This window comes from Saimiri boliviensis, chromosome 17, assembly GCF_048565385.1.
Source record: "Saimiri boliviensis isolate mSaiBol1 chromosome 17, mSaiBol1.pri, whole genome shotgun sequence".
Taxonomy (NCBI): Eukaryota; Metazoa; Chordata; class Mammalia; order Primates; family Cebidae; genus Saimiri; species Saimiri boliviensis.
The window spans coordinates 42,614,555-42,642,275 of record NC_133465.1 but is presented as its reverse complement, the minus strand read 5'-3'; the positions used below and the strand labels follow the sequence as shown (position 1 = coordinate 42,642,275).

General features: G+C 46.3%; 1 protein-coding gene across 3 annotated transcripts in view; it reads right to left on the bottom strand.

The window, feature by feature from the left end:
* LOC101047061 (tubulin polyglutamylase TTLL6) overlaps nucleotides 1-27,721 on the bottom strand; it is a 37,387-nt gene that overhangs the window by 2,412 nt on the left and 7,254 nt on the right. For 2 of the 3 annotated variants that reach the window (XM_074388638.1, XM_039476401.2), the window contains 9 exons: nucleotides 26,891-27,034; nucleotides 25,885-25,970; nucleotides 21,273-21,498; nucleotides 19,841-20,016; nucleotides 18,003-18,191; nucleotides 16,490-16,661; nucleotides 15,184-15,462; nucleotides 6,823-7,192; nucleotides 6,086-6,351 (listed from right to left, as the gene is read on the bottom strand). In XM_074388638.1, the coding sequence (XP_074244739.1) occupies nucleotides 6,086-6,351; nucleotides 6,823-7,192; nucleotides 15,184-15,462; nucleotides 16,490-16,661; nucleotides 18,003-18,191; nucleotides 19,841-20,016; nucleotides 21,273-21,498; nucleotides 25,885-25,970; nucleotides 26,891-27,034 (1,908 nt within the window). Of the gene's footprint in view, nucleotides 1-2,846; nucleotides 6,352-6,822; nucleotides 7,193-15,183; nucleotides 15,463-16,489; nucleotides 16,662-18,002; nucleotides 18,192-19,840; nucleotides 20,017-21,272; nucleotides 21,499-24,058; nucleotides 24,136-25,884; nucleotides 25,971-26,890; nucleotides 27,035-27,721 lie in introns of those variants that run through there. The other variant, XM_074388639.1, reaches the window with a different exon arrangement.

The following is a 27,721-nucleotide window of genomic DNA, read 5'->3' as shown; positions in this document are numbered from 1 at the left end:
CACGTTGTCAGCATGAGGATTCCATGAGATACAGTCTGTAGACCTCATGTGTGGAAGGTGTTATTACTATTATGCTTTCCAAGGAAATTCCTGATCCTCAACTGGAGCCTCTGCTTGCTCTTCCTTCTTTCCTTCGACCTTTATTTATTTATATATTTAGAGACGGAGTCTTGCTCTGTTGCCCAGGCTGGAGTGCAGTGGTACAATCTCGGCTCACAGCAACCTCTGCCTCCCTGGTTCAAGTGATTCTCCTGCCTCAGCCTCCTGAGTAGCTGAGACTACAGGTATGTGCCACTACACCTGGCTAAGTTTTTGTGTTTTTAGTAGAGATGAGATTTCACCATTTTAGCCAGGATGGTCTCGATCTCCTGACCTCGTGATTCACCTGCCTCGGTCTCCCAAAGTGCTGGGAGAGCCCAGCCTCAACTATTATTTATTATGCAGAAGCCCTCTTTTCACACCATATTCTGCTCCATCTGTAAATCAGTGCATTAATAGATGGACATTCTGCTGTCTAAAATTCATCTTCTGTGAGTTTGCTTTCTTATTTGTAAGTCCTTTATGGTCTGATTAGTTTGGACAGAACTTTTAGAAGCCATCATTTGACCTAAAAGCAGAGGGCCAGCTCTGAGATCTGGTGACCCCATACAGTATTCTAGGAGGCTTTGCTTGATCTTTGTCATCTCTACTTGCAGAAATGCCTCCACTGAAGAGCCACTTACTGTCACCTCAGCTCTAACTAAAGACTAATATGAAAAGTATTATTTGAAAGACAGATCGTATGGCTTCAAGAGCTTGGGGCTTGGGAATCAGAAGTATCTGACTCAAATCCTTGCTGTGCCAATTAAAAACTGGGGGACCTTCTGAATGTCAGGCCTTATGCTCTTTGAGCATCAGTTTTTTTTTTCTTTCTTTTCTAAAGTTCAAGGCTGAGTGCAGTAGCTCACGCCTGTAATAACAGAGCTTTGGGAGGCCGAAGCAAGAAAATTGTTTGAGGCCAGGAGTTCAACACCAGCCTGAGCAACACGGGAGACCCTCTGTCTACAAAAATAATTTTTTTTTTTTTGAGACGGAGTTTTGCTGTTGTTACCCAGGCTGGAGTGCAATGGCACGATCTTGGCTCACCGCAACCTCCTCCTCCTGGGTTCAAGCAGTTCTCCTGCCTCAGCCTCCCGAGTAGCTGGGACTACAGGTGTACACCACCACGCCTGGCTAATTTTTGTATTTTTAGTAGAGACAGGGTTTCACCTTGTTGACCAAGATGGTCTTGATCTCTTGACCTCATGATCCACCCTCCTCGGCCTCCCAAAGTGCTGGAATTATAGGCGTGAGCCACCGTACCCGGCCTCAAAAATAATTTTTAAATTAGCTGGGCATCGTGATGTGTACCTGTAGTCCTAGCTACATGGGAGGCTGAGGCAGGAGGATTGCTTGAACCCTGGAGTTTGAGATTATGGTGAGCCATGATCCTGTCACTGCACTCCAGCCTGGGCAATGGAATGAGATTGCCTCCAAAGAAAATAAAAATAAAGTAACCAGGTGCAGTGACTCATGCCTGTAATCCCAGCACTTTAGGAGGCAGAGGCGATGGATCACGAGGTTAAGAGATCAAGATCATCCTGGCCAACATGGTGAAACCCCGTCTCTACTAAAATACAAAAAAATTAGCTGGGCATGGTGGTGCGCACCTGTAGTCCCAGCTACTTGAAAGTCTGAGGCAGGGAAATCACTTGAATCCAGGAGGCAGAAGTTGCAGTGAGCCGAGATCATGCCATTGCATTCCAGTCCGGAGACAGAGACTCTGACTCAAAAAAAAAAAAAAAAGAAAGGAAAAGAAGCTGGGTGCAGTGGCTCAAGCCTGTAATCCAAGCACTTTGGGAGGCTGAGGTGGGTGGATCACCTGAGGTCAGGAGTTTGAGACCAGCCTGACCAATATGGGGAAACACTGTCTTAAAAAAAAAATTAAAAATTAAAAAAAAAGAGAAAAGAAAAATAAAGTGTATAATTGTGATTGAAATTGAATTAGATAAAATCTTTATCTAGAAGAGTGCTGGCACCTACATAGTCACCTAGTCAAAAAAAAAAGGGGGGTAACTGTCATCATCTCTCACTCTGAATTTTTTTTTTCTTTAGAGATGGGGGTCTTGCTATGTTGCCTAGGCTGGCATGCAGTAGATATTCACCAGTGCGATCCCACTACTGATCAGCATGAGAGTTTTGACCTGCTCCATTTTCATCTTGGTTTACCACTCCTTAAGCAAACTGGTGGTCCCAGCTCCTGGGAGGTGACCATATTGATGCCAAACTTAGTGCAAATACCCTATCAGGATAGCACATTATAGCCCAGAACTCCTGGACTCAAGCAATCCTTCTGGCTCTCCCTTCCGAGTAGCTGGGACTACAGGCACTCCCCACCACGCCCAGCACCATGACTGACACTAACACATAGCAGTGCCTTCAACCATTGTTTATTATGGCAGTAAAGATCTATAAGACTCCACATGATAAACTGCTCTTTCAGGGAAATAAGTCTTCCCTAAAGAACTACTAAACTAGCCGGCCAAGGTGGCTCATGCCTGTAATCCCAGCACTTTGGGAGACCGAGTGGGGTGGATCATGAGGTCGGGAGATTGAGACCATCCTGGCTAACACAGTGAAACCCCGTCTCTACTAAAATGCAAAAATACAAAAAAATTAGCCTGGCATGGTGGCACGCGCCTGCAGTCCCAGCTACTCAGGAGGCTGAGGCAGGAGAATTGCTTGAACCTGGGAGGCAGAGGTTGCAGTGAGCCGAGATTGCAGCACTGCACTCCAGCCTGAATGACAGAGTGAGATTCTGTCTCAATTATTCATCTAGGAGAAAATATTGAAATCACATCTGCCTACAAAATACCAGAGCTTCTTAGGGAATCTGAGCCCACTTTGCTAAAAAGTGACATGAAGAATCAGCACCTGATGTCAGAGGTATTCTCCAAGGTTCCACTGATGGGGAAGCCCTCCTTGTTCCCAGCTCACTACAACTCCAAGCAGATGAGAGCCGGTGTATACAGGGATGTCCTGGAGCTTGGGGGTGGGAGAGAAACCAACAGAACCAGTGCCAATCTTTGAGGAGCTCCCAGTCTTGAGGGGGAAGAATAAAGTTCCTGTCCTCAGGGAGACCCCCATCTGATGGTAGAGACGTGGTCCATACCACTAGGGACTCTCTCTGGTATGACGGGACAAAAAACGGACCAAAACAGAATGCTATGTCTGGCCTTTTCTTTCTTTCTTCCTTTCTTTCTTTCTTTCCTTCTTTCTGAGATGGAGTCTTGCTCTGTCACCAGTCTGGAGTGCAGTGGCGCAATCTTGGCTCACTGCAACCTCTGCCTCCTGGGTTCAAATGATTGTTCCGCCTCAGCCTCCCAAGTAGCTGGGACCACAGGCGCGTGCCACCACACCCAGCTAATTTCTTTTTTTTTTTTTTTTTTGTATTTTTGATAGAGATGGAGTTTCATCATGTTGGCCAGGATGGTCTCGATCTCTTGATCTCATGATCCACCTGCCTCGGCCTCCCAAAGTGCTGGGATTACAGGCGTGAGCCACTGCGCCCGGCCATGTCTGGCCTTTTCTGTTAAGAGGTTCAGAGCCAAATTCAATGGTCAGTGCAGGAAGCACTTTATTACACCCTCTTAGTATAATAATCTTTTCCCTTTCTTTGTGTGGCTTCTGATTATTATTATTTAGTTTTAACAGTCCTATTGAATACAAGTTTTCATTGTAATCTGCCACATCATCCTCTCTTTTTAAAGAGTAGAAACAGGCTGCATGTGGTGGCTCACATCTGCAATTCCAGCACTTTGGAAAACCGAGGTGGGTGAATAGTTTGAGGCCAGGAGTTCGAAACCAACCTGCTCAACCTGGTGAAACCCTGTATCTACTAAAAATACAAAAACTGGCCAGTTGTGGAGGTGTATGCCTCTAGTCCCAGTTCAAGAGGCTGAGGCATGAGAATTGCTTGAACCCAGGAGGTGGAGGTTGCAGTGAGCCGAGATCGTGCCACTGCACTCACCTAGGAGACAGAGTGAGACTCTGCCTCCAAAAATAAACAAACAGTAGGAACATAAATAGCAATACATAATTAACTATGTTTACTTAAAATTCTAGTACCAGAAAATCATGAACCATATGCTGAAGATAGTGGGAGAGGATTGGAGCTCCTTAAGGATCAGACAGTTTTGCTCCAATGACAGCCCACAGGTCAGGGCTGGCTGTAACAGTCTCCTCTGCCCAGGCCTGGATCTACATGTAAGACAAGTACTTACAGCCAGGCGCAGTGGCTCATGCCCATAATCCCAGCACTTTGGGAGGCCGAGGCGGGCGGATCACAAGGTCAGGAGTTCCAGACCAGCCTGACCAACATGGTGAAACCCCATCTCTACTAAAAATACAAAAATTATCTGGGCATGCTGGGAGGTGCCTGTAATCGCAGCTACTTCGGAGGCTGAGGCAGGAGAATCACTTGAACCTGGGGGCGGAGGTTGCAATGAGCTGAGATCGAACCACTGCACTCCAGCCTGGGCAACAAAGCGAGATTCCATCTCAAAAAATAAAAAAAGACAAGTACTTATTACTCATATTTAAAAGACTTATTCAAAAGACAAATTTCCAGGGCCACTTCCCAACCCACTTATGCCTGAATTCCCAGGGGGTTGGACCTGAGAAACTACAGGCATAAACAAGGGCCCTCACATGATTGCCATCATCAGGGAAATTGGCAAACATCAGGCCCAGCTCTTCTCTGCGCATGATGAGAGGACTATCAGAATCAACTAGAGGAACTTCATAAAATGCAGATTCCTGAGCTCTCTACCCAGGACCCACTGAATCAGAATTTCTGGGAGGAGGCCCTCGAATATGCATTTTTTTACAGACACTCAAGGTGCTATCTATGGCTTGGATATTTCCTTGCAGACCCTCCTGCAGTGTGATCTACTGGTCACAAAGGGCCAGGTGAGAGTATCTGCTCACAGTAAGCTTTGGGCAGCAGGGTGGAGGGAGGTGATTCTAATCTCTAGCCTTCTTCTTTAGGCAGCCAAGCAGCACAGATCCCTTAATTCCACAGCTCTATGTTGTAGAGTTCTCCCAAGTTTTTACATCTGACCTTCCCTCAGAAGCACTGAAGTTCAGACAGAGGGCATCTTATCACCTCCTGGGCCTTTTGCATGGTAAAATCAAAGCTTCTCAAAGGAAGAAGTGGAGGTTCCACATCCCAGTCTCCACTGTCCTGTTGCTCTGTGCCCTCAGCACACTGCATCACAGGGCCAGCCTTTGGAGCAAGTGATCTAAGCCTAGACCAGGCTGCGCAGCTTGAAGGGTGTGAAAATCATGGTTGACATGGTTCTACTTCTGGGGTCTGCATATATATTACTGTCTCAATTTTAGCCTTAAGTGGGAGACAAGGCAAAGCGCCTAGTGGGGGCAGATCAGTTCTATGAGAAATATATTAATACATAGCAAGGGGGTCACTTTTTTTTTTTTTTAAGACAGGTGTTGCTCTGTTACCCAGGCTGCAGTGCAGTGGTGCAATCTTGGCTCACTGCAACCTTGATGTGTGGGCTGAATCAATCCTCCTACCTTGGCCTCTCAAGTAGCTGAGACCACAGTTGTGCTCCATCACACTCAGCTAATTTTTAAATTTTTGGTAGACACAGGGTCTTGCTATGTTGTCCAGACTGGTCTTGAAGCCCTTGCATCAAGTAATCCTCTTGCCTCAGCCTCTCAAGTAGCTGGAACCACAGATGTGTGCCACCACCCAGCTAATTTTAAAATTTTTTATAGAGATGGGGGTTTCCCTTATGTTGCCCAGGCTGGTCTCAAACTCCTGGGCCCGGGGGTCCTCCTGCTTTGGCCTCCCAAAGTGCTGGGATTATAGGCATGAGCCACTACATCCATTCAGGATCACATTTTGATTGAAGTAAGTCTTCATTGTCTAGTTACCTGAATGTCTTTATCAATCCATTCATCCTCCTACCTATCCAACATTCCAGAAAAATATAGAGCATCTGCCAACACACCAAACACTTTGAGAGACTATGAGTAGGTCTACCTAGCTCCTCTCACATCCTTTTTGACGAGAGATCAGACAATGGCCAAATGCTTCTTGATCCTGTATACACGAGCCCTTCATAGCACTTGTGTGGCTTCTGCCAGGCCTTGGATCCAGTCGGGCTGGTGTGGCGATCACCAGCAGGTCCCTCAGAGTAACGTTATAGCTCTGAGAACTCTGCAGGAGGAGGGAGGGCGTATCCAGCTGCCTCCTCTCGCCAGAGCTGTCACGTCGGGAGTAGCACTCCCCAGGCAGGGAGGGGTTTTCTGGAAAGGCAAAGTCATGGGCATCAGTGATTTGTGCTGTTGGATTCAGCACAAATTCCTGGTGAAGGCCACCTCCCAGCAGGGTCCTATGGTCTATAACTGGCTGAAGCTCTTTGAGCCAGAATCAGCCATTGCTCCTTTCCTCCAAATAGTTTTTCTTTCCCATTTTTTCTTACTTAAAAATCAGTAACTGGTGCAGCCTCAGCTGAATGAGCTTCATGTGAATGAGAACCAGAAAATGTTGAAGAAGGGACTTGGACAGCATTCTGTTTTTATCTTTTTTGTCTTCCCAATCAGACTAGAGACTTCTTAATGGCATGGACTGTGTCTCCACCATCAGACTGGAGTTTCCCTGAGGACAGTGGCTGTCCCCCACCAAAAGACTGCGAGCTCCCCAAAGATCAGGACTAGTTCTATCAATCCCTCTCCCCCTTAAGCTCCTGGCATATCCCTGTTCACACTGGTACTCACGTGACAGGTTAGTCATCCCCAGCTTGGGGTTGTAGTGAACTGGGAAGAAGGAGAGCTTCCCCCTCACTTGAAGCTTGGTGAGTAGCTCGGACATCAAATGTGGCTTCTTCATGTCACTCTTTAGCAAAGTCCAGCTTATGTTCGGACTCCCCAAGAAGCTCTGGGATTTTGTAGGCTGAAAAGGTTTTAACATTTTCTCCTGGATGAACTGTGGAGGGATCTGCTGCTTCTTGCATTTAAAGGATACCACCCTGTCTGTCTCTGGGCCACTGTACTCAGAGCTGGCGGTCACGGCCAGGGTTGGTGGAGACTCTGGGGAGATTGAGACTTTGGTGGTGGATTCTGGGCTAGTTTCTACTGAGGTTAAGTGCTGGAAGAAAAGACAGTTCAAAATGAGACTGTGGAAAGCAAAGCAAAGGGTTCCTTCCTATGCTTTTTTTTTTTTTTTTTTTTTTTTTTTTTTTTTTTTTTTTTTTTTTGAGACAAGGTCTTGCTATGCTGCCCAGGCTGGTCTCAAACTGGGCTCAAGTGATCCTCCTGCCTCAGCCTCCTGAGTAGCTAGGACTACATATATATGAGTGCCACCATGCTCAGCTCCCATGCTATTCTTGATTACAATAAACAGATTAAGAGCTGGGTTCAGCAGCAAGAAAGATTAGGTTAAAATAGTTTCCTCACCATGAATTGGTTAAACACTAAGGCAAGAAGATGGTAGACGACTCTACAGCCTCCTCTAAAAGTCTCTGAACATGAGAGAGATTGTAAACAATAAAGACTGGCAATCAGAACAATAGGTATTATTGTTGTTGTTGTTGTTGTTGTTGTTGTTGTTGTTGTTAGAAACAGGGTCTCACCCTGTTGCCCTGGCTGGAGCACAGTGGTGCAATCTCTACCTCCTGGACTCAAGCAATCCTCCCACCTCAGTCTCCCAAGTAACTGGGACCACAGGCATTCACCACCACATCCAGCTAATTATTGTATTTTTTCTAGAGATGGGGTTTTGCCATATTGCCCAGGTTGGTCTCAAACTCCTGGGTTCAAGTGATCTGCCCACCTCAGCCTCCCAAAGTGCTGAGATTATAGGCGTAAGCCACCACTCCTGGCCTAGGTATTATTTTACAGCCATCAGACTGGCAAAAATTAGAAAGCTAGGTAAAGCCTGCCCTGTTACTGTGCAGAGGAACAGGAACCCATGGCTGCTGACAATCTAGGCTGCTATAGCCATTCTGAACCATCTAGAAATACTTGGCAAAATAAAATTACAAACACTCTGTGCCTAGCAATTCTTCTGCTAGGTATATATACTTAATATCTTATTAGACAGCTCTTGAAAAATGCATACACTGTGGCTGGTCATGGTGGCTCATATCTGTAATCCCAGCACTTTGGGAGGCTGAGGCAGGTAGATCACTTGACCTTAGGAGTTTGAGACCAGCCTGGGAAACATGGTGAAACCCTGTCTCTACCAATAATTAGCTAGGCATGGTGGTGTGCGCCTGTGGTCCCAGCTACTTGGGAGGCTGAGGTGAGAGAATCGCTTGAGCCTGGGAGATGGAGGTTACAGTGAACCAAGATGGTGCCACTGCACTCCAACTTGGGTGACAGAGTGAGACTCTGTCTGAAAAAAGAAAAAAAAATACACCAGTCTTCAAAGCAGCATTATTCACAATATCTAAAAAGTAGAAACTACTAAATGTTCACCAGCAGATGAATGGATAAACAAAATGGTATAAACAACATATATATATGGTATAAACTATATATATGTGTGTATATGTATATATGTATATATACATATACATGGTATGTATATATACATGTATGTATATATTATATATATGGTGTGTATATATACATATATAATATATATGTGTGTATATATACATGGTGTGTATATATATGTATATATATATGGCTTGTATAGATACATAATATGAATAATATTCCATGGTGTGTGTGTGTGTATATATATATATATATACATACATACATATATGTAAATATGGTATAAACTATATGTAAATATATATATATATATATACACACACACACCATGGAATATTATTCATATTATGTATCTATACACACCATATATATACACACATATATACACACCATGTATACATATATGTATATATATACACACACACACACACACACACACACACACACACACCATGGAATATTATTCAGTCTTCAAAAGGAAGGAGATTCTGACACATGCTGTAACATGAATGAACCTTGAAAACATTATGATAAGTGAAATAAGCCAGACACAAAAGTAAAAATATTATGATTCCACTTATATGAGGTATCTAGAGTAGTCAAATTAATAGAGGCAGAAAGTAGAATAGGGGTTTCCAGGGGCTGAGGGGAGGGGAGAATGAAGAGTTATGTTTAGTGGGCACAGATTTTCTGTTTAGGGTGATAGAAAAGTTTTGGAAATGGATCATGGCTATAGCTGCATAAATGTGTATCTGTCCTTAATGACAGTGAAATGTACACTTGAAAATAATTAAAATGGTAAGTTTTACATTACGTATATTTTATGATAATAAAAAACATATAGAGGGATGTTCACTGCAGCACTATTTACAGCAGGGGAGAAGCAAAAGCAACCTGTATGTCCCTACCTTGGAGAACTGATAAGGTGAAATGGGTAGCTGAAACCTAGTCTTGAGGCCAGGTGAGGTGGTTCACGCCTGTAATCCCAGGACTTCGGGAGGCTGAGGCGGGTGGATCCCTGAGGTCAGAAGTTCGAGACCAGCCTGGCCAACATGGTGAAACCCCATCTCTACTAAAAACACAAAAATTAGCCAGGTGTAGTGGCAGATGCCTGTAATGCCAGCTACTTGGGAGGCTGAAGCAGGAGAATCACTTGAACCTGGAAGGCAGAGGTTACAGAGTCGAAATCGCACCATTGCACTCCACCCTGGACAACAAGAATAAAACTCTGTCTAAAAAACCAAAAAACCAACAAACAAAATCACCCTAATCTTAGGGAAAAAGAAGAAGAAGAAGAGGAAACTGCACTTGATGAGATCTGTAGCATTGCAGCTTTTTGTCCAAGGACACCCACAATCCACAAGGCATGCGCAGCAGAAAGCCACAGTGTTACTGGCTAGAGGTAAAGTTTGAAGCAGTCAGAGAAGCCAGAGAGACAGAGCGTAAATTGTGAAATTGTGAAATTCTTTCATGTGCAGTTTGGCGTGACAAATAAACTACACACACTGGGGGGTATGGAACAGGGAGGAAAGGATCTCAGGGGACCCAATAAAAAAATGGCACTGGAAGCTGAAATAACTAATAATGTTTCCATTCCAGCTCACCACAGTAGATTTAGAATTTGAAGTTAATGCATTGCTCAAATAAAAATCACTCTTTAGGCTGGGCAAGGTGGTTCATGCCTGTAATTCCAACTATCTGAGAGGCAGAGGTAGAAGGATCCCTTGAGGCCAGGAGTTTGAGACCAGCCTAAGCAACACAGCAAGAGCTTTGTCTCTCAAATAATTGTTTAAAAATTAGCTGGCTGGGTGCAGTGGTTCATGCCTGTAATTCCAGCACTTTGGGAGGTCGAGGCAGGTGGATCACCTTAGGTCAGGAGTTTGAGACCAGCCTGACCAACATAGTGAAACCACGTCTCTACTAAAAAAAAATACAAAAATTAGCCAGGTGTGGCGGCGCATGCCTGTAATCCCAGTTGCTCAGGAGGCTGAAGCAGGAGAAGCACTTGAACTCGAGAGGGGGAGGTTGCAGTAGCTGAGATTGCGCCACTGCATTCTAGCCTGGGCGACAAAGCGCAACTCCATCTCAAAACAAAACAAAACACCCCACTAGATATGCAAAATAATAATAATAATAATAATAATAATAATAATAATCCACACTCAAGAGAACAAAAAGTAGTTAATACTCTAAGACCAGCTGGGCGCAGTGACTCACACCTATAATCCCAGCACTTTGAGAGGCCAAGGCAGGTGAAGTACTTGAGGCCAGGAGTTCCAGATCAGCCTGCAACATAGCAAGACCCCATTGCTTAAAAAATTAAAAGAATAAATAAATAAACATAGAGAAATAAAATACTTGAGATGACCCAAATGTTGCTTTATTAAGCAGACAAGGACTTTAGCAAGCATTATAAATATGGCCAAATAATTTAAAAAATATATGCATGCAAAATTCAAAAGTTGGAAATCTAAGCAGAAAAACAGCAACTATAAAAAAGAACAGCAGCCTGTGCAACATGGTGAAGCCTCATCTATACAAAAACTACAAAGATTAGCCAAGCATGGTGTCATGCACAGGTGTCCCAGCTACTTGGGAGGCTGAAGCAAGAGGATTGCCTGAGTCCAGAAGGTTGAGGCTGCAGTAAGCTGTAATTGTGCCACTGCACTCCAGCCTGGGTGATAGAGTGAGACACTGTCTCAAAAAAATAAATAAAAAGATCTGAGTAGTATTTCCATAGGGCTTAAAGGTATAATAATTGAAATAAAAAATTCACTGGATGGGCTTAATGGCAGAAAAAAGAGTCAGCAAGTTTGAATATAGAGCAATAAAAATTATTCAATCTGAAAACAAAAGAGAAACAAGATTAAAGAAAAATGAGTAGAACCTAAGAAGTCTCTGAGACAATATTCTGTGACTTAACATATATGTTCTTGAAGGTCCAGAAGATAAGAGAAACAAAATAAGGCAGCAAAAGATTTTGAATAATGGCAGTAAATTTCTCAAATTTGGTGAAAGCCATCAACATAAAAACAACAAGATCAAGAACCTTAAGTAAGCTAAATACTAATAAAATTATACGCTGGTTTCTCTTTAGATCATATAAATCTTTTGCCTTTTACAAATAAAACCACACCCAGACACATCATAGCCAAATTGCTGAAACCCAAAGATAAGGCGATCAGAGAAAAATGACATATTATATACATAGGGAACAATGTTATGAATATAGTTGACTACTAATTTAAAAAAAGACCAGAAGATAATGAACAACATATTTAAAGTGCTAAAGAGCTAGGCACAGTGGCTCATGCCTGTAATCCCAGCACTTTGGGAGGCCGAGGCAGGCAGATCACTAGAATTCACAATTTCAAGACCAGCCTGACCAACATGGTGAAGCTCCATCTCTACTAAAAATAAAAAACTTAGCCAGGTGTGGTGGTGCACACCTGTAATGCCAGCTACTTGGGAGGCTGAGTCAGGAGAACTGCTTGAACTCAAGAGGTGGAGGTTGCAGTGAGCCAAGATTATGCCATTGCACTCCAGCCTGAGCAACAAGAGTGAACTCTGTCTCAATAAATAAATAAAGTGCTGAAGGAAAAAGAAGTCAACCCAGAATTCTAGGTCCAACAAAAATATTCTTCAAAATTAAGGCTAAATACATTTTCAGATAAACAAAAATAGAAAATTTATTACCAACAGATAGATGTACACTACAATAAAAATAACAGAGATATTTTCAGACTAAAAACAACATATATATATACACACACACGTATGTAACATATATAGATAGATAGATAGATAGATAGATAGATAGATAGATAGACAGATAGATATCCTTCTCTTAAATTTTTAAAATACTATGATTAGTTCAAGCACAGTGGCTCAGACCTGTAATCAGCACTTAGGGACGCCAAAGTAGGAGAACTGCCCAAACCTAGGAGTTTGAGACCAGCCTGGGCAACATAACAAGACCCTGTCTCTACAAAATTTTTTTTTAAGTTAGCTGGGCACAGTGGTACAGTCGTCCCAGCTAAGCTACACAGGAGGCTGAGGTAGGAGGATCACTTGAGCCCAAGAGTTCTAGGCTGCAGTGAGCTATGACTGCTCCACTGCACTCCAGCCTGGGCAATAGAGCAAGACTCTATCGCTAACAAAAATTTTTTTTAATTTTAAATACTATTTAAAAGCAAAATGTATAACACTGTATCATAGGATTTATATGTATGTTAGCACAAAAGAGGGAGTAAGTTTTCTATACTTAAAATTAGGTACAACATTAACTCTAAATACATACAACGTTAACTCTAAATAAATAGAATGTATTTAGAATAAATACATTCTGATAAGTTGAAGATGCATATCCTTAGATCACTAAAAAAAAAAAAGTAAAAAGTTATAACTAAAAAAGCAATAGAGGACAGAATGGGAAAAAATTTTTGCAATCTACCCATCTGACAAAGGGCTAATATCCAGAATCTACAAAGAACTAAAACAGATATACAAGAAAAAAAAATGCTCATCATCACTGGTCATTAGAGAAATGCAAATCAAAACCACACTGAGATATCATCTTACGCCAGTTAGAATGGCGATCATTAAAAAATCTGGAGACAACAGATGCTGGAGAGGATGTGGAGAAATAGGAACACTCTTACACAGTTGGTGGGAGTGTAAATTAGTTCAACCATTGTGGAAGACAGTGTGGCGATTTCTCAAGGATCTAGAAATAGAAATTCCATGTGACCCAGCAATCCCACTACTGGGTATATACCCAAAGAACTATAAATCATTCTACTATAAAGACACAGGCACAGGTATGTTCATTGCAGCCCTGTGTACAATAGCAAAGACCTGGAACCAACCCAAATGTCCATCAATGATAGACTGGACAAAGAAAATGTGGCACATATACACCATGGAATACTATGCAGCCATAAAAAACAATGAGTTTGTGTCCTTTGTAGGGACTTGGATGAATCTGGAAACCATTGTTCTCAGTAAACTGACCCAAGAACAGAAAGCCAAATACCATATGTTCTCACTCATAGGTGGGTGTTGAACAACGAGAACATGTGGACTCAGGGAGAGGAGCATCACACACAGGGGACAGTTGGGGGGTAGGGGAGAGACAATGGGGGTGGAGAGGGAGGGGAGGGTGGGGAGGGATAACATGGGAAGAAATGCCAGATATAGTATGCACCTAAAGTAAAATAAGTAAATAAATAAATAAGCAATAGAGGAATTGAGACTAACAAATACTCGATTTTTAATTAACCCAAAAGCTGGCAGAAAAGGGAGAATGCAGGATAAGAAGCAAAAGCAGAAGAGATGAATAGAAAACAATTAGCATTACAGCTCTAAACCCAATTAATTGTATTAATAGTACTACTTTTTTGGGCAACAGAGTGAGACTCGATCAAAAAAAAAAAAAACAGAAAAGAAAAGAAATGATGACACAAACATAATCTCTTGAAGAAAACAAAAGAGAAAGGAATACTTCCCAACTGATTTTATGGGGCCAGAATTACCCTGATATCAAAGATATACAAAGAAAGTAGAAGGGAAAAAATTATAAATCAATACCTTTTATGAACTTAGACATAAAATTTTAGCAAATTAAATTTAGCAATGTATTAAAAAATACCATGACCAAGTGGGGTTTATCCTGGGATTGCAAGACAGATACAATATTCAAAAATCGATCAATATAATAGACCATATTAGCAGTCTAAAGAAAAAAAATCCATATGATTATATCACTTCATGCCAAAGAAGCTCTTGACAGGGTTAAACATCCATCCATTATTTTTAAAAACTCTCAGCAAACTAGGAATAGAAGTAACCTTTTTCAATCTGATAAAGGGCATCTACAAATACCTAACAGTTAGTATCATACTTAATAGTGAAAGATTGAATGTTACCCTAATAAGATTAGAAACAAGACAAAGATGTTTGCTGTCTCCAGCCCTATTCAACATTGTGCTAGAAGTTCTAGCTACTTCAATAAAGCAAGAAAAATAAAGAGCCTAATGATTGGAAAGAAGTAAAACTGACTTTATTTGAAAATGACATATGATGAAAATCCTAAATAATCAACAAAAAAGGGCCGGGCACAGTGGCTCATGCCTGTAATCCCAGCACTCTGGGAGGCCAAGGTGGGTGGATCACCTGAGGTTCGGAGTTTGAGACCAACCTGACCAATATGGTGAAACCCTATCTCTAAAAAAAAAAAAAAAAGCAAGGAAGAGCCTCCCTGGAGAGCCCTGAGGTGGAGCACGGTCCTGCCAGCACCGCCGTTTCCGACTTCTAGCCTCAAGAACTGTGAGAGAATAAATGGTGTTGTTTTAAGCCACCCAGTTGGAAGCAATTTGCCACAGTAGCTCTAGGAACCACTCCAGGGGAAAACCTGCCTCCGAAGAGGGGACGCACAAGAGCGCCTTCCTAAATGCCAGTCCAGGCCCATCCTCCCAGCAGCTATGCCATTCCACAGCATAGGCTTGTCCAGAGGAGACACTGAGGCCCAGGGAAGCTCAGTGGCTTACTCAAAGGGTCACAGCAAGTTGGGGGTAGAGAAAGGACCAGCAAGCAAGACTCCCACCACTCCCTCCCAGAGCTCAGCTCACTACTTACCACAGTGCCAGCGAATACGTTCACTGCAGAGGCAGACTTGGCCTCCTTGATTCTGAAGCTGAGTTTACTGGGCTCCAGCCCAGAGCTGCTGAGATTGAGATTCCTCAGATTGGGTACAGAACTGAAGGGTCTTGCAGACGTAGGCTTGGGGGAAATGGAGCCGGCCTCCTTCATGGGGGCCTCCTGGTTGAGGCTGCTGCCTGTTTCATTTTTCCTTTCATCTCTGACACTCAAGAGCAAGTCAGGTACACAGGGCACTAATGTCAATGGTTGGATGTCCTGGGGAGGAGGAAATCAAACACACAGCCCATGGGAACCCAGCTCTAGCTACTTCCAGATTCATCTGCACCCAGGGGTAGGTGCAAAGGCGATGAGAAGGAAAGCAATCGATATTCAAGTCTCTCTAATGTGGGGCTCTCAACCTGGAATTCTTAGACCCTCAGAGAGATCATGGATAGCTTCATGGGGTCTTTGAGCCACTTGAAATTGCAGTTTAAAAACTGCATTGTGTCAACAGAAAGGACGTCCACTAAAAAAAAAAAAAAGAAAAAAGAAAGAAAGAAAAAAAAACTGCACTGTGTACTTTAGGGCAAGAGATTCCATGGCTTTTTATCAGATTTTTAAAGGGTCTGTGACCCTAACAAAGTTAAAGAATACAAAACAAAAAGCCTTGCTCTAATTCAGGTGAGTCTTTGAGATAAAGGAGATGGACTGACACATCAGCTGCATCTTCCCGCTGAGCTAGAAGAGAGTGCTAAGCAGAGAAGGCAAAGACAGACCACAAGCCAACTGGACGGCTGATCCACAGCCAGGACTGGTCCACGCGTTGCACAGAGGAGGAAGGACCCAGCCAGGATCGACATCCCATGTGATGTTTTGAGAGTCCCACTCCCAGAAGCTCTTCCCAGGGGCCTGCTCTCTCGACTGTACCCTGGCCTGATGGAGGGAGCGTTCCAACCCAAGCAGCAGTTGAGGACCATGAGTACATGCAGTTCTGACATGCGCTCCGTAACTGAGGCTGGAGTTCAGCCTCCCAGCATGGCCTGGCTGCCCTTACTCCTACTAAAGGAGGCGAGAAGGACAGACCAGTGAGAGTCCTCTGCTGCCTGGATGGAGGGATCCTCCGAAAGATGCCGGGTCCTGTGTGCCTTCAGGGCTCCCCACCCCGCCCGCTGTTGCCCAGCCCTCTGCACAGCCCTTCAGTGTGTCTGAGCTCTAAGCAGTGGCCTCCTGAGCACCACTCTACGGATCAGCCCCAGGCAGGGAAGGGTGCTGGCTACGTGTGCTCCCCCCACTCTGGGTTTACTTGTTTGGAGGCTCGGGTCGTGGACTTGTCTTTCTGCTGTTGTTTCTGTTGCCAGCCCCTCACGCCCTTCTTTCTCACTTGCTCGCCTGCCGACTCCCCTTGCAGTTCTACCTTCTTCTTCACTTGGAAGGGCTTTTTCTCCCCTTTTAGTCTCAGCTCCTGGATCAGTTGCCTGCCCATGAAGAAGAAGTGAGTGTCATGGGAGTTAGGGATGTGCCACGCAGGCAGGCATTCTCCTTGGGGGATGGACATGACTTGGCGAAGAGGTAGCGAGTTCCACGTGCCCTCCTCCAACATATCTAGTCTGCACAAGTGATTGAAGGTCAAGGAGCAGGGTGTGGAGGAAAGCATCATTCCACCACCCATACCATCCCCCACGTGGGAACAGCATCCAAGGAGAGATGTGCAGTAAGGGCGCTATACCCTAGTCCACCACACTGCTATCTGTTTCCCACTTCCCAGCAGGCCAGTCCCCATCCATGGTAGGTGCTGGGGAGAGGGTCTGGGTAGGAAGCTAAAGCCAGAGGCTCCCATATTGGGCCGTGTCCTGTGCTGGGCCTCTCTAGCCAATGGATCCTGAGAGTGGACAAAAGGTGATATCATCTAGCAGAAATCACTGTCTCATGAGTCAGGACACAGGGGAGTTCTGGTCCCTCTTGTGTCATCAACTTTCTATGTGATCCCTTCTCTGCTCTGACCTCTCTCTCCATAAAATGAGCTGGTAGGAAAGGACTGGGAGTGGATGAGTGCCCCCAGCTCCCGGAGTTTATGCCTGTGTGAATCCATGAGGCAGCTTTGAGGGGTGGCCATCCTCGGGAGTGAGTTTCTAGAAACAGCTACCCCTAGGCCAGGCACGGTGGCTCACACCTGTAATCCCAGCACTTTGGGGGGCCGAGGTGGGAGGATCACGAGGTCAAGAGAGCAAGACCATCCTGGCCAACATGGTGAAACTCTGTCTCCACAAAAAATAAATATTAAAAAAAATTTTTTTAAGACATTAAAAAAAAAAAAAGGAAGAAAGAAACAGGTACCCCTCTCCACCTCACAAAGGGAATCTTCCAATTCCTTGTGAGACCAGGGCAGATATTCATCTGGCAACTTTCTTTCTTTGCTTTTCTTTGAGACAAGGTCTGACTCTGACGCCCAGGCTGGAATGCAGTGGTGCAATCGCAGCTCACTGCAGCTTCCCCTGCCCCAGACTCAGGTGATTCTCCTGCCTCAGCCTCCAGAGTAGCTGGGAGTCTAGGCACATGCAACCATGTCTGGCTAATTTTCCTTTTTGTTGTTTTGTAGAGAAGGGGTTTCGCCATGTTGCCCAGGCTGGTCTTGAACTCCTGGGCTCATGCCATCCACCTGCCTTGGCCTCCTAAAGTGCTGGGACTACAGGTATGAGCCATGGCACCTGGCTGCTCTGGCAACTTTCATGGCTGGGGACTCTCCCTGCCATTCCAGGCCGCTCAGCCAACACAATCCCCAGAGCCCCCCACCGACCTCATCCCGGAAGCCTTCCTACCGGGCATACACCTCCCGAGCCCTGGAAGCAACAGTATTCTGGAAGATGGAGTTGTTGTCCTGGAAAAACTTCTCATACTTCTCTGAATTCAGACTGGGATAAATCAGCCGGAACCCTCCGCAGTTATCCTTCTCATACATTTCAGCTTTCTTTAACTGCACGGCCCGGAAACCCTTGGCTTCCTCAATCCTGTTGGGAAGCAGAACATGGCGCTGCTGTTAAGTTTTCTTGGGACAAAGCCTGGAAGGGACATGTCCAAGCTGGAGGTCATCTAGGGCCAGATGGAAGCCTTGCATGTAATGGCAGTCAATCAGGATTTGCTAATAAATGCAGGACTGTTTCCCTGAAAGGAGATTCTAGCCCTCCTGGGACAGCCAGCGTCATAATATACTAAGAGCTGGTGAGCACAGTCTTTCTGAAAGCTCACCAAATTCTGTCCTGTTCCAAGTAAAACCCGTTTTCCCCTCGGCTTAGTTCTGACTAGGCAGACTGTTGCCACCTTTCCATTCCCTGCCCTGATTACCCTCCTCTAGAGAGTGGCAGCTTGTACTTTTGCTGAATTTGAGGGCTTCCTGAGTGAGCTTGATGACCCTTTACGAGCTGCAATGATCTCATCCTTCCTCACAGCCCCCTAGGGAAGTGGGGATCAGGTAGGGAGAAATGATAAGCCCTCTTTTATAGCAGGGAAACCCAGAGTCACAGAAATATCCAGGGCCAAGTAATGAGGAGACTGATTCAGAGGAGGCCCTTAACCTGGCAGCTGCTCCTCAATAGGACACGGCCTCCTTCTCGAGGAGTTTAGAGATGGCAGGGCATGGCGGAAGGCATCCTGGAATCCCAGGCAGCAGACCCACTTGGCTCTGGGTCCAGAGCTGTCATTTATCAGCAGTAAATGACCTTCCCAGTCTGCCTAGTCAGAACTAGGTTGAGGGGAAAATGGGTTTTACTTGGACCTTGCGCAAGTCAGTTTCCCTTCTGGAGTCTTGGTTTCCTTGGCTTCCAACAAGGCCACACAGCATCCCACCCTACCTACCTGCCCACTCCTTACAGAGAAGACAGTGCACGTGCCTGAGAAACACGGTGCCATCCAAACATAAATGCCATTTATGGCATCAGTTCTAGAAGCTCAACCCCCAAGGATTAGACTAGCTCTGCTCATGAGGAGTGCAGGGGGCTGTAGCAGGCTCTGAAAAGCAACACAGGGTCCCCTGGACTAGGCGCAGAGTCTCCTGACACTAGAATTACTCTACAGAATGGAAGCCCCAGTCACAAGGCAAGTGCTGCCGACAGGAAGCAGGGGACATTAGCTCCTGGCAAAACGGGAACGTGGAGAAGGACAGACACATCTTTCTTTATAGTAAAAATAAATGTATGGTCTTATTTTTATATTGGTAATTCACATAATGTTAATTTCTGTCCATAATAGGCAGCTATATATCTGTAACTTAATCTCCTATTTCTAGGAACAAAGGAATATTCAGAGTAAAACTATTCAATGTGCTACATTCTGCCAATACAAACTCATTTTCCAAGTAGGATGATCGTTTGTTGCAATGACCCCCTCCAGCTCTAGGCGAGATTCTAATAGCCTTCAATATACATTACAGCGCCAGGCACTATGCTAAGCCTTTCGTGTGCATTATCTCATTTAATTCGCTCAACAACCTTATGTATCATAGCTCCATTTCACAGAAAGAGGACTGAGGCTCAGAGAAGTGACAGAAAGGCCACATAACCAGTAGGCTGATGAATCATAATTTAGACCAGGACAGACCATTCTTACTGGGAGCAGGGGAGTCAGAGAGAGCAGTGCCCGCGGCTGGGGAGTGCTACTGTACCTCATCTCCCGAGAATAACACTGCTGCAGGAACTGCCCTCGTTGTCTCTCCTCCTCCAAGACTTTCTTCTTGTCACAGCTTTCCAGGTTGATCAGGACCAAGGTGTCATACAGCAGACCGTCTTTCACTTCTTTATCCAGCCAAGAGTCGGTGGAGAAGCTTGGAGAGTGGTTGACCTGTGAGAGCAAGATTGGCAGCTGGGGACAGGGCCGTCCAGAGTGAAGGCAGAGAGTGAGGCCAAGATGCCTCCTCCAAGGTGCCCACCTCAGGGCCCTGACAACCAAGATGAGAGGAAGGGAGGGGAGAGAGCATCTGGACTGGAGCCACAGTGAAAAAAGGAGGAAGTGGAACTCCCTCTAGTTAAACCAGCTTTTATCTCGGTCCTTTCTTCTTTGGGAGCATCAGGATTACCCTCCCTGGTATGTGTGTTCCACTCCATCTGGGGTGCATGTGTTCTCTCGTGTGCACTGGGCATCCAGAGAGCGGGATGGAAAGGGTCCTGCTCAAAGGCTCAGACGCAGGAGGTAGGGAGGAAAGGTATTCAGGAGCCCGGCCAGGGTGGAGGGGAGACAGGTGGGAGGAGGGAGAGGACTCATTTCTGCCCACTGAAAAGTCTGTATTGTTTGGAGGCATCATGTGACATCTGTAGATTTCTAAAAGTTTCTGAAGGACTTGCTCCTGGTGGCTCATTCTGCTCTTTGGGTAAGAGCTGCCAACAGGCACATCCCTCTTCCCACTGTACCTGGAAACAAGGGCTGGGACTGGAAGAAGGACAAAGCTGCGGAACCTAACCTGTCTTCTCGGGTTCTCCACCCTAAAGTCTGACTGCGTCGCTGCACCTGGCACTAGCACCCTTCGCTCTTCACAATGCTCCCTGAAGGGCCATGTGAAAGGGCTCCTGGGGACAATTCAATCAGGAAGAGAGGCAGCCACCAGGAAAGCTTCTCCCCCTCCTCGCACCGCCCCATGGGTCTGGGAGAGGCAGGCCCCCCATTTCCGTGGCAGCAGGCCCCAGGCCACTCTCTGCTCGTGCCTGTGAACCGAGGAGTCCAGGCCCCTAAGAATGGGGCATGGCTGCTCCTGTCTGATGCTGAACGTTGCCAACCCAGCTTTGATGAAGAACACTCCCTTTCTGGGAGACAACTCTGTTACAAAAGGTCGAGGCGTCTTTAGAATCACTCTGTGTCTAAGATCAACATTTCCAAGTCTGAGTGGACCTCAAGAAGGCACAAGGCATGCTCTAATTCCCAGCTGTCTATCCCCCTCTGGTGGCCACTTCTCAGCTACAAGAGAAGCCCCAGGCAGCAGGCATCATGGGAGGAAGTGGCCGGGGAAGTTGAAACAATTCAGGTGAGCCGGGAGGGCAGATCCTTGAAGCTGGCTGGCCCTAAGAACAGGAGTCCATTTTCGCCCCTTGCCCAAACTTCCCTACCTCCAACAGCCAGGGTTTGAGTTTGCGGTCCAGCAAAATGTCGAAGCCCAGAATCTCAAAGCAGGCGCTGTTGAGTGTGTGGTTGGGGAAGCAGGTGTGGTAGTTATGCCTGATGATGGGGTGGGCCGAGATGAGGGTCTTGATGATGACGTCCTCAATATCCCTCCATATCTGCTCCACATTGTAGCTGTGGTCCTCCATGTATGCATTGAAGGTGGAGAGCTTTCTGGAAGGAAACCATAGGTCAGGAGGCAGTGCAGCTGGCCTCTGGTCATCCGAGGCTATGGCACACTGGAAACCAGAAACTCCTGGCAGAGACAAGTCTCTAGCGCCAACAGGGATGAACGCCCAGGAGCCAAGGTGACATCTGGGCTGTGTCAGTGCCAGAGAAGGCCCCCAGGAATCCCAGGGCCACATTCTCCAAGCCTCCAGAGCCCCAGAGTGGATGCAGATGCAGTCACATAAGACATGGTCATTTTCACTGTGATCCAGAAAACGTTTATCAGCAGGGGAAGAGATGAAGAAAGAAAACCCCCTGACACCATGGTTTTACTTTGGCAGCAATGATTCCTCAGCCTTTGGTGTTTATTAGAAGCACGTGGGGAGCCTTTTAAGAATGCTGATACCTGGGTCCCACCTCAGCTGAGGGGATTCTAGGACACTAACTACACAGAAATCTTGTTTTAGGGCTGCCCATGAGGAAAAGGTATCCCAGGGCATGTCCACAGATAAGGTTACCAACTGTGCCAGGCAAACTGGACTGTCCCAATTTTAGAACTGAAAGTCCTGAATTCCAGGAAACCCCTCAGTCGTGGGCAAACAGACACAGCTGGACACCTGATCACAGGGGACTCAGAGATGTCTGCCTCATGTGGAACTCTTCATGAGGAAATACCTGAGTGGGTGCTCAGCCAGCTCTGAACTGGGCGTTACAGAGAGAAGACAGATCTCACAGATCCAAGAGGCAATGGTGGGGACGGACATTCGCCCCCTCACATCTACACACATGCACAGAGCCAAAGTGGAAGCGGGACTGTGGAAGGAGGAGGTGCAGGGGAGTGAAAAGAAGAAAGAATGAAGAAGACAAGAGACATGGCTCATCCAGGCAGTTCCAAAAGCCCAACTAGACCCCAGTCCAATGGGTCAAGAAGGAGGAAGCAAGGTCGGCCAGCCAGTGAGCATTTGATAAGGGCCTGTGCATGCAAAGCTGCATACAAGAAGGGGACACTAGAAACCATCACTTCTGTCATGGAGAGCCTCGGGACCATTCAGGGAGTCAATACACATGTGAAACAACCAAGGATGCATTTATACAGAGACAGATAAGCAAAGGCTACTCAATACAGAGCCCACCTCCTCCACCTGCCATTGTCAGAAAACAGTGTTACACATACATGGATTTTCCAGATCACTTTAAGCCAATTTTTTCAAGTGGAAAAAATGCATTTAATATGCCTAATTGGGAAATAAATTTTCCTGAAATAGATTATACACTTCCCTGACAACATATAACATAACCTTTTCTTGATGACTCAGGGCTCATCACAATGAATATACTTTATTGTGTAATTTCATAATGCCCAGTGGTGAGGCAATTCAATTTAATACCAGCCATGTGCTGAGCACACTGAAAGATGAAAATGGCTTGGTGTCTGCCCTAGAGTCCTGCCAGGTTTTCAGGTTTTCTGTCTTCTTCACTGTGACCGCAGCACTACCCCTTCTGAGTTTGTCCCCCAGTGGGGTATTGACAAGGCATGCAGTTGACCTCAACTGCCAACTCTGGGGCCGATGAGACAGTCAGTATGAGAAGCAGATTGCTTCAAAAGATAGAGAGGAGGAAGAAGAAAGGAGAAAGAAAAAGGGAAGGAGAGGAGGAAAGAAGAACTCTGCCCAGCAATATGGGAAGAACCCCAAAGGCCAGAGCACCATTGTAACGCTCAGGGAGCAAAGTACAACTAGGGACGCAAGACAAACGTGCACTGGGCAAAGAACAGCCATGGGCAATGACTGGTGTTGACCGTATTGTAAAAATACAAAGATTAGCCAGCTGTCGTGGCAGGCACCTGTAATTCCAGCTACTCGGGAGGCTGAAGCAGGAGAATCACTTGACCCGGGAGTTGGAGGTTGCAGTGAACTGAGATCGGGCCATTGCCCCAGCCTGGGTGTCAAGAGCAAGACTCCGTCTCAAGAAAACAAAAGACAGTGCCCTGCCCATGAAGTGGATGACATGGGCAGCATGGCTTAGTGGGTAAGGGCACCAGCTTAGGGGCCAGGCTGCCCTGGTTTCAATCCCAGCTTCCTAGCTGTGCCACCTAGGGTTAAGTAACAACTTTTTCACACCTCAGTTTCCTAATATGCAGAATAGGGATGATGATAATGCCGACTTCATAGTGTTGTTGTGAGGAGGATTAAGTGGTTTCAAGTATGTAAATTATCGCTAGGAAAAGAAATGTGCAAGCTCTCCAGCCCTGGAGATAAGAAGGCAGAGATGGGGAAGTTGGGCAGGGAGACCAATTTGGAGTGCTAGGGTGGAGGCAAGGAGAGAGAACGCACCCACACACACTGGGAAATGCTGAGTTGAAGATGTCCAGGTGGAACTGAGGAGAGATGGGCCCAGAGCCCAAGGGAAAGAGGCTGAACCCAGCGAGGGCAGGCAGAGGCCACAGGGGCAGATGGCTGCTCCAGGAGAGAGTGGATGGAGAAGCACAGTGGGGTGAGACGGAGATGAACAGAGGAAGCGGGAAATGGAAGAGGCAGAACTACACTTGAAGACTTTGCAACCTCACCTTAGTTCGGTTACCCCAAGACACCACTCCATCACAGCCAAGGGCTCAGAGCCTGCTGTTGGGGTCTCAGTTCTCATCGGATGAGGGAAATGAGAACCCTTCCATACTGTGCCCTTAGAATAAGGAAAAATGACGGTAACCACGAGCACTGTCCACGTTGCCATCACAAGTCATTTGAGCCTCACAGAGTGACAGGGCAGGGCAGGGAGTCTCATCACATTCATCCTCCAGACCAAGAAATGCAGGCTCAGGGCCGGGCACGGTGGCTCAAGCCTGTAATCCCAGCACTTTGGGAGGCCAAGGCGGGTGGATCACGAGGTCGAGAGATCAAGACCATCCTGGTCAACATGGTGAAACCCCGTCTCTACTAAAAATACAAAAAATTAGCTGGGCATGGTGGCGCGTGCCTGTAATCCCAGCTACTCAGGAGGCTGAAGCAGGAGAATTGCTTGAACCCAGGAGGCGGAGGTTGCGGTGAGCTGAGATCGTGCCATTGCACTCCAGCCTGGGTAACAAGAGCGAAACTCTGTCTCAAAAAAAAAAAAAGAAATGCAGGCTCAGAGAGATGAAGTAACTTGTCCAAGCTTAGCTGGCAAGCGTCGGAGCTGGGACTACAAGCTAGACCTCTCAGAGTGCCGACACTCAGAACACAGCAATGCAAGAGGCTCAGCTGGTGCCCCCAGTCCAGGTGGGGAGGAGAGGAGGAAGTGGCAGAGCTTCAGGCAGCACAGGTGGCTGACATCTTCCGAAAAAGGTGGAGACTGCCTCTGACCAGCCTCACACATCCCCTTTAAGTGGGTTTAACTTAGTGATTTTCTGTGTGCTTTTGGAATGCTGCCACTGAGGGGGTCATGAAATGTCACATGCCTCTCTGATGGTCTGAAGCAAAGTGCTTGCCTGTTCAGCAGTCCTTTGAAGCCTGTTGCAGTAGGAAGAGAGTGAGCTGGTCTAACAGACCTGGCTTCTCCACCCCGTTTAGCAGTCACAGCTGTGGGACCTGGGGCAACTCACGAAACCTCTGAGACTCAGTTTCCTCATCTGTAAGATGGAGATGGCACCAAACTGACAGTTCTCCACCAACAGAGGGTAGCTAATGATGCTTTGGCCACAGTGTTGCTGTGAAAAATTCAACAACAAAAAATGCACATAAAGCACCGAGCACAGGCCCCCACACACATGAAGCCTTCAGAAATACTTGCTCCTTTTCCCTTTCCCCCTTTGCCTGGTCAAGTTCACATTCCTCAGTCCCCCGTTTTCTTAATACTCAAATGAGACCCCATTAGACAATAAGAGGAATGGAAAAGCCTCTCGTGAAGATACTTTCATAAACTGCTCTCAATTTCCCCCCTTCCGGGGAATCTTCAAGCCAGCTAGCCACATGTCAGGACACTGTGACACATCGTTGGAGAATCTCTGGTGGAGCAACATCTCGGGGAACACAAGCCAAGCCATGACTGCCTGGCAAGTCCTTCTCACCTGGCAGACTAGCAACCAATAAATAATCTGTTGATTTGGAAATATCAGAAGGGCCAACTATAATAAGGCTATGTTTTGGTGTGTGTATATATTCTGCTGGGGAAACAGTTCATGTTTATCTCCCCTCCTCCCAGCCTCCCAGGATTTACGACGGGGCCTTCTTTTAATGATTAACAGCCAAGAGGGCAGAGATGAAGGAATCTGTTCTGGGTTGCGAAGCAAAGAAGTACTTTCTGAGACCATGTGACCCAAGATGGAAACACTGATGGGGACTGACAGGGTTTGGGTAGAATCCCAGAAAGCAGCTCGGAGGGAAAGGAAAGGAAAGGAAAATGAAGCCACCTCCTTACCTCTTGCTGCCAGAGTGAGCATCTCGACTGAAGTTGGAACTGTGCTTATTAATGGAATAATTAGTCAGGTGCATGCAGATGTTATCCTGGGGAAAGAGACAAACATTAGTGGGGTCAGCTTGGAAGGGCAGGCCCCCTGCTTCCTCTCTGTGCCCTCCCAAGGCCCCTGGGGCTTAAAAGGGTGGAAAGAAAGGGAAGTTTTAGGGCTTATTTAGTGTGGCAAAATAGAGGAAGTAAGAAGGGGTGTCCTGCTGCCTCCAGCCTAAGAAACTCGAATTTTTCCTGAGATTGAATAGTGCCCTGCCTGAGAAAAACTTCAGGAGTCCTGAGGGTCCAGGAAAGTGGAGGATGGCAGGGTAGCTCACCCATGGCCTTTTCTCTTTGAGTACCCCTGAACTGTGGTTCTGGCTTTGGAGTCAGGCAGACCTGGCCACAAGCCCCAGACTCACCTCTTCCTAGCTATGTAACCCTGGACAAGTCCCTTATGCTCTGGGTTTTAATACCATCATCTGTAAAATGGGGATAATAATCCCTCTCTGTGAGAGTTCCTGGGAGTGCAAAGTGAAACCTGGCACACAGCAAGTGCTCAGCAAATGACACTCACAATGTCTTGAGAATTCAGATTTAACTAGAAATTTTTTTTTTTTTTTTTTTTTTTGAGACAGTCTCACTCTGTCGCCAGGCTGGAGTGCAGTGGCACAATCTTGGCTCACTGCAACCTCCGCCTCCTGGGTTCAAGCAATTCTTCCGCCTCAGCCTCCCAAGTAGCTAGGACTACAGGCGCATGCCACCACACCCAGCTAATTTTTGTATTTTTAGTAGAGATGGGGTTTCACCATGTTGGCCAGGATGGTCTCGATCTCTTGACCTTGTGATCCGCCTGCCTCGGCCTCCCAAAGTGCTGGGATTACAGGCTTGAGCCACTGCGCCCCGCCTAGAAATTTTTTTTAAATCATGCTATGGGGGTAGGGTGAGGAGGGTGAGGTGGGGTGTCCCCTTAGCTCACCAGGTTGTCTGTGCAAGGGCGGGAGTATGAGGTCGTCGCAAAGCGGGCCAGTCCTTCATTGTACACAAAAATCCTGAGAGGGTCACAGGATGTCACCAGTACATAAATCCGTAGGTCAAACTTAAACCCATCAATGATAAAGGGCTGGAAGGAGAGAACAGAAGTCAGACATACATCAGAGGAGAAATTTACACTTGAAAATCACTAGCTCCCACCTTCTTTCCATGGAGTTGGCTTCAACATTGCCTAGTGTTGTAGAGGGCAGGCTTGGCCAGGGTCAGGCAGGGAAACAAGGAGACTTGGGCTCTGTGTCCCAGCATGTGACCCTGTGGAGGTCACTAAACCACACTGTGACTTGGTTTCCTGGAAGTGTCAAGTGACACTATGATCTGTCAAGTGACACAAGTAACCACCTCTAAGAGGCATCTTGGCAACTAATCAAAGTGACATTAAAAGCTTCTCTGAGGGGCTGGACGCGGTGGCTCAAGCCTGAGAATTGCCTGAGCCCAGGAGGCGGAGGTTGCGGTGAGCCGAGATCGCGCCATTGCACTCCAGCCTGGGTAACAAGAGCGAAACTCCGTCTCAAAAAAAAAAAAAAAAAATGCCGGGCGCGGTGGCTCAAGCCTGTAATCCCAGCACTTTGGGAGGCCGAGGCGGGTGGATCATGAGGTCAAGAGATCGAGACCATCCTGGTCAACATGGTGAAACCCCGTCTCTACTAAAAATACAAAAAATTAGCTGGGCATGGTGGCGTGTGCCTGTAATCCCAGCTACTCAGGAGGCTGAGGCAGGAAAATTGCCTGAACCCAGGAAGCGGAGGTTGCGGTGAGC